A 7,294-nucleotide genomic window follows, 5' to 3' on the forward strand; every position below is an offset into this window, starting at 1 on the left:
CCGCCACCTTAGGTGTATGTGGCTGGCGCCTTAGCCGCTTGAGCCACAGGCGCTGAGCCAGTCATTCCAATTTTAATAAACAACTTTTGTGGTTAAAAATTTGAAGCAAGTTAAAAGTTCAGCAGGACATGATAATTATTTTATATTGCATTATTTTGTTTTGCATGTTATATATCAACTATTATAATGATGTGGCAGATACTTAGTAACAAGTAACAGTAGCTGTAAGCTGTTCAGAGTATATTAAGTGAAAATCATTGGTTATGGAAAACATGTAGAGAAGACTCTCTGGGTAGTGGAATTGTTAACATATTTACAAAAAGTGGAAAAGTATCACTGTGCCTTTTGCAATATTTTGTTCTTTAGCACTTCAGTATCTGCTTAGAAATAGTGTGTACAATGGTTAGCATGTGGGCTTTGGGGTCATAGACCAGGGTTTGTGGTTCAGTTACTCTCACAAGTGACTGAACTTCATCAGGCCTTTTTTCACCTTTAAAAGAGGTTTTTGTGAAGACTAAATGAAGGTTATAGTGTCTGGCAGACAGTAAACATAAAATAAATGATGATGATCATGTGAACGTGCTACTATTTCCTTGAAAAATAAGTTATAAGTCTAAAAAGTATTCTGCTTTATGACATTTAGAAAATATAGGAAATATTCCATTAGCCACAGATGATCATTAGGATCATATACTGTATATAACTTTATAGCCTATGAAAAACAAATATCTAATAAATTGCTAGATATTCTATATTTAAATATGTGTACTAAAATTTGGACTTATTTGTAATCTTTTTAGATCAAAACTTAAAATAGAAGATATAAAAGAAGCCAATAAAGCATTACAGGTGAGTAGCAAATGTTTTCCTCAAGTAGGAAAGTAAACATACATGTGAAATTCCCCAATAGACGGTAAAGCCTTATATAAAGCCCAAGTATTATTATTGACTCCCAGGATGTATGAAGGTGAAAGCACTGAATAGGGAGTTTGGATGGTGAGGATTCAGCTCTTCCTTGCATCTCTAGAAATAATGTTATTGATAATCTTCTTGTTGGGAATTGACTTTGGAAAAGATTTAGAAATAATTTTGTTCACTTCCTTATACGTGTGGCATCATAGAGTGAAATTGCCTTTGAATTTAAATTCCTATGCCAGTCATTAAGTTTTTTGTTTTGTTTTATTGTTGTTGTTGTTTTGGAGATGAGATGCCCCAGGCTAAAGTGCAGCTCACAGCAAATCCTCCAAATCCTGGGGTCAAGTGATCCTCCTACCTGAACTCCTGCCTGAACTTCGCCTCCAAAGTAGCTGGGACTACAAGAGCTGGCCACAATGCCTGGCTGTTTTTTATATTTTAAGTAGAGACCAGGTTTGTTCTTGCCCAGACTGGTCTTGAACTCCTGAGCTCTAGCTATCCTCCCGCTTTGGCTTCCCAGAGTGCTAGGATTACAGGTGTGAGCCACCTCATCAGACCTACTTACTCACTTTTGACTTTCAGCAAGTCACATGTCCTCCTTGTACCTCAGTTTCCTCTCCTGAAATGGGCTTATGATTCTGCATAGGATTGCATTGAGTTTTTTTTTGTTTTTTTTTAAAAAGACAATCTCATTATGTCACCTTCAGTAGGGTACTGTGGCATCACAGCTCACAGCAAGCTCAAACTCTTGGGCTTAAGCAATTCTCTTGCCTGAGCCTCCCACATAGCTGGGACTACAGGTGACTGCCACAATGCCCAGCTATTTTCTTATTGCAATTGTCATTGTTGTGTTTGTTTAGTGACTGTTTAAATGTTCCTTACTGAGCCAGTTACTGTGATTATATTTTCTTACTTGAACTACTTTTTATTTCCTTTGGAGTTAATAATTGCCATTCTCTCTTTTTAACTCCTGGGTTTTCTTATACCTTCAGACACTTACATAAAATGCTTCTTGAGACTACTTGGGAGGCTGAGGCAAAAGAATCGCTTAAGCCCAAGAGTTTGAGGCTGCTGTGAGCTTTGATGCCATAGCCCTCTACCAGGCAGCAGCTTGAGACTCTGCCTCAAAAAAAAAAAAAACATGCTTCTTGATAAAGGTTTTTTACATGGCTCGATGCCCATAGGACAGTGGTTATGGCGCCAGCCACATACACCGAGGGTGGTGGGTTCGAACCCAGCCCAGCCAGTAAACAACAATGACAACTGCAACAAAAAATAGCTGGGTGTTGTGGTGAGCACCTCTAGTCCCAGCTTCTTGGGAGGCTGAGGTAAGAGACTTGCTTAAGCCCAAGAATTTGAAGTTGCTGTGAGCTGTGATGCTATGACACTCTACCAAGGGTGACATAGTAAGACTTTGTCTTTAAAAAAGGGGGGGGCGGGGCCTGTGGCTCAGAGGAGTAGGGCTCTGGCACCATATACTGGAGGTAATGAGTTCAGACCCAGCCCCAGACAAAACTGCAAAAAAGAAAGAAAAAAAAAGGTTTTCACATGGTAAAATGTATCAGGTAATAATTGGTTAGTTTATTTTTTCCTTGGAGTCATTTCTCCAAGTTTAAGAGTTTTCTCAGTGGCGCCTATGGCTCAAGGAGTAGGGCACTGGTATACTGGAGGTGGTGGGTTCAAACCTGGCCCCAGCCCAAAACTGCAAATAAAAAAAAGAGTTCTCTGCTTGCTGGCTCATGTCTACTCTGGTTCCTCACGTCCTGACATTTCCATTTGCTAGTATTGTCAGAATGCCCTTTCCCCTTCTTCTATGTAGGAGTCCTGCTGCCTAAATCCCATAACTTCTCTTATGGTTTACTCTCTTGCTTTGGGCAGCAAATCTTTCAGTAACTTCCTGAAAAATGGTGGATGAAGATAAAGATTGTAATAAATTTGCATATCTAAATATGCTTTTATTCTTTCTCACTTTTAGGAGATAGGTGGATATGTGGATGTTTGCCCAAACCATCACCATTTAATCTCTGCAAAAACATTTTTCACTGTTAAATACATCATATATACATCATATATACAATACACACATTACAACTTAAAAACACTTGTATCTCTGCTCAGCTTATAATATTATAGAACAAAGCCCCTGTGCTTCCTGTTGCCATTCTCCTTCTTATTATCCTCTGTTTTTTGTTAATCATTAATTTGCCCAAGAGTTTGAGGTTGCAGTGAGCCATTAACATGCCACTGCACTCCAGCCTGGGGGACAGCGCTAGACTTTATCTCTGAAAAGAAAGGTCTTATTAAAATAATGAACTCAAACACCTGATTTCCCAATTTTCTCCAAACTTTAGGGCTTTATTATGTATAAGATGTATGTGGGTCATTATGAAAGTTTTGAAATACACAAAAATCAAGAAATGTAAAATCAGGCTGGGCAAGGTGGCCTGTAATCCTAGGATTTTGGGAGGCTGAGGCAGGTGAATTGCTTAAGCTCAGAATTTGAGACCTGCCTGAGCAAGAGTGAGAGAGACCTGTCTCTACTAAAAAATAGAAAAAACAAAACAAAACCTTTTTGGGTGTTGTGGTGGGCACTTGTAGTCTCAAGCTACTCAGGAGGCTGAGGCAGGAGGAGGATCACTTGAGCCCAAGTGTTTGAGGTTGCTGTGAGCTATGACACCATGGCATTCTACCCGGGTCAAGGAAGTGACATTCTGACTCAACCCTCCCCCCAAACCCATAGATCTACATGGAAGGAAACAAATGAAGCCCTCCCAGGTGCAATGATAAGCTGAGCAAGTCAAAATTCACATGGGTGAATCAGAAAGGACACTATTGACTATGTTTCTTGGAAGTTAAAATAATGGGCCTTAACTATCTCAAAACCTGTGTAGTGACCCACAAATATGCCAAACTATTGTATTTCACATAGTGAAAATTTATCTTTAAGTGTACTTTAAGGTTCCCTTAAAAGAGAATTCCCATCAATAATAGATTTTTATTTTTCTGAGACAGAGTCTTACTTTGTCACCCTCAGTAATGCACTGTGGCATCATTGCTCACAGCAACCTCACATTCTTGGGCTCAATGACTACAAGCACCTACCACAACTCCTGGCTATTGTTGGAGATAGGGTTTCCCTCTAGCTCAGGCTGGTCTCAAACTCCTGAGCTCAGGCAGTCAACCTGCCTTAGCCTCCCAGTGTGCTAGGATTACAGGTGTGAGCCACCGCGCCTGGGCAGATTTTTATTTCTTAAAAATACCTTATTCTGGGGCCACGCCTGTGGCTCAAAGGGGCAGGGCACCAGTCCCATATGCCGGAGGTGGCAGGTTCAAACCCAGCCCCAGCCAAAAAAACTTCAAAAAACAAAAACCTTATTCTGGCTCAGTGCCTGTGGCTCAAGCGGCTAAGGCGCCAGCCATGTACACCTGAGCTGGCTGGTTCATCCAGCCCAGGCCCATCAAACAATGATGGCTGCAACCAAAAAATAGCCAGGCATTGTGGCAGGTGCCTGTAGTCCCAGCTACTTGGGAGACAGAGGCAGGAGGATTGCTTGAGTCCAGGAGTTGGAGGTTGCTGTGAGCTGTGATGTCACAGTACTCTACCCAGGGCAACAGCTTGAGGCTCTGTCTCAAAAAAAGAAAAAAAACAAAAACTTAATTCTGGGCTGGGCATGGTGGCTCACACCTATATTCCTAGCACTCTGGGAGGCCAAGGTGAGTGGATTGCCTGAGCAATGAGCAAGACCTCCGTCTCTACTAAAAAAATAGAAAAACTAGAGGTGGTGTTGGGGGCACCTATAGTTCCAGCTATGGGGGAGCTGAGACAAGAAGATTGCTTGAGCTCGAGTTTGAGGTTGCTGTTATCTATGACTCGACAGCACTCTACCCAGGACAGCAGAGTGAGACTGTCTCAGAAAAACAAAACAAGAAAACCCATCTTATCCTGGATATGATAAATATATAGTTACAAAATGAACCATGTTTGATCATATCTAAGAAATTAACCATTACCCAGTTTCACTATCATTATATGGGCAGTCTTTTTTTTTTTTTTTTTTTGATTAGAGTTTCATTGTCGCCCTCGGTAGAGTACTATGGCGTCATAGCTCACAGCAACCTCAAACTCTTGGGTTTAAGTGATTCTCTTGCCTCAGCCTCCCAAGTAACTGGGATTACAGGCGCCTGTTTAATTGTTGTTGGAGTTGTCATTGTTGTTTGGTGGGCCCAGGCTGGATTTGAACCCACCAGCTCAAATCAGTGTATGTGGCTGGTGCCCTAGCTGCTGAGCTATAGGCACTGAGCCAATATGGGCAATCTTGTTTTTAATACACATTTCCTCTCCCAACCCAGGATATTTTTTTTTTTTTTTTTGAGACAGAGCCTTAAGCTGTCCCCCTGGGTAGAGTGCCTTAGCATTAACAGCTCACAGCAACCTCCAACTCCTGGGCTCAAGCGAGTCTCCTGCCTCCGCCTCCCAAGTAGCTGGGACCACAGGTGCCCGCCACAACACCTGGCTATTTTTTGGTTGCAGCCATCATTGTCATTTTGGTGGGCCTGGGCTGGATTCGAACCCGCCACCTTAGGTATATGTGGCCGGCGCCTTAGCCACTTGAGCCACAGGTGCCAAGCCAACCAACCCAGGATATTTTGAGGCAAATTTCATGCATACTTCATCTACAGATATTTAAGTATATGTCAAAGAAAAGAGCTTTTGCTTCTTCACATTTATTTCTATAAATGTTCTTAGGCAAAAACATTTTCACATGTAATTTTTAGTGTTACCAATTTGAGCATTAATACTTACTTTTCTTCCTACTAGGGACTGGTGTGGCTAAAAGACAAAGAAGCAACACATTGTAAACTTTGTGAAAAGGAATTCTCACTCTCTAAGAGAAAGGTAAGGGAATCGCCAGGGAGTCCAAAATTTTTGGTGCAAAAATGCTTTCAGGATATGCATGGTGGCTTACACCTATAATCCTAGCACTCTGGAGGCCAAGGCAGGACGATCCCTTGAGCTTAGTTGGAGACCAGCCTGAGAACAAGACCCCATCTCTACTAAAAATAGAAAAATTAACCAGGTGTTGTGGCAGGAGCCCATAGTGCCAGCTACTCAGGAGGCTAAGGTAGGAATATCCCCTGAATCCAGGAGTTTGAGGTTGCTGAGAGCCAAGCAGTTGCTGTGACACTCTATTCTGGGTGACAGAGACTGTTTAAAAAATAAAACTTTGAATTGTATTTATTCATAGTTTTTTTTCTTTTTTAATAGCACCACTGTAGAAACTGTGGGGAAATTTTCTGTAATGCCTGCTCGGACAACGAATTGCCTTTGCCTTCCTCACCAAAACCAGTACGAGTCTGTGATTCCTGTCATGCATTGCTCATTCAGAGATGTTCATCTAACTTGCCATGACTCCAAAACTGAGTATAAAAGCACCTACAGTGAATGTTACGTTGATGTGTACACAAGGTATCCGACAGCCAGCCCTTCATGAGCAGCTTTCAGTCAGTATTGGTACCATTTTTATTTTCCACATATTCAACTCATGGTAAATAGTTGCCACGTGGTATTTCCTTCCTCATTGTTATTCAAAAAGACCTTAGCAAAGCATGCTTTCAAATAACTTTAGCCTAATTTTTAATTAGTAATAATCATGGAACATTTAACTCCACTGAAAGGCCAGATAGCTTAGCTAACACACATTTGCCTTATCTTTTAAAGGCCTCTTAAAAATAAGGCTTCAGATTGTTTTATTCTCCCAAATTCTGTCAAGTTCATATATAGATGGTGCCTGAAAATTTGTCTTAATGCACTTTAAAGTTTCATGGTTCTCATGGAGACTGGAAATGCATAAAACTTTTTAGAAGTATTAATGGTCCGATTCAATGTTTTGCATTACCTTGTTAAGATTTCAACTTACTTGTCCCTTCTTCTTCTTTACCTCTTTTGCAATAGAATAGGCCAATATTTTTTTCCTTAAAAATTGCCTTTTAGGGAGCAGTGCCTGTGGCTCAAAGGAGTAGGGTACCGGGCCCACATGCCAGAGGTGGCAGTTCAAACCCAGTCCCAGCCAAAAAAACTCAAAAAAAAAAAAAAAAAAAAAAGTAAAAATTACCTTTTAGTCTTTTCAATATTATTGTTATGCTTACTGATAACTTTCAGATAGCTGATTTAACTAAAGGGGCATTATTTGGCCTCAACATTTTTCCTTGTAATCTTGAAAGGAAGGTACATATATACATTACCATACTTTACCTTTAATTATATATACTATTTGAAGATCTCATATGCTACCTGCCCACTGATGACTGTCTTTAAGGTGGCTCTGACCTCTATCCAAAAATGAAAAAACAAATCCCTCCCCTAGGAAAAAAATAGGGA

At 40.7% G+C, this 7,294-nt stretch overlaps 1 protein-coding gene across 4 annotated transcripts in view; it reads left to right on the plus strand.

Annotated features, from left to right (window-relative positions):
* The window catches only part of RUFY2 (RUN and FYVE domain containing 2), a 49,516-nt gene extending 42,646 nt beyond the window's left edge, over positions 1-6,870 (plus strand). For 2 of the 4 annotated variants that reach the window (XM_023509648.1, XM_012801378.2), the window contains exons 16-18: positions 801-849; positions 5,735-5,812; positions 6,182-6,373. In XM_023509648.1, the coding sequence (XP_023365416.1) occupies positions 801-849; positions 5,735-5,812; positions 6,182-6,325 (271 nt within the window). In that variant the 3' untranslated portion in view covers positions 6,326-6,373. Of the gene's footprint in view, positions 1-800; positions 850-5,734; positions 5,813-6,181 lie in introns of all 4 variants that reach the window. The other 2 variants (XR_002771746.1, XM_023509649.1) reach the window with 2 other exon arrangements.
* Positions 6,871-7,294: the final 424 nt, after the last annotated feature.

Source organism: Otolemur garnettii, unplaced genomic scaffold, assembly GCF_000181295.1.
Source record: "Otolemur garnettii isolate 467f Iridium unplaced genomic scaffold, OtoGar3 scaffold00008, whole genome shotgun sequence".
NCBI classification, from domain to species: domain Eukaryota; kingdom Metazoa; phylum Chordata; class Mammalia; order Primates; family Galagidae; genus Otolemur; species Otolemur garnettii.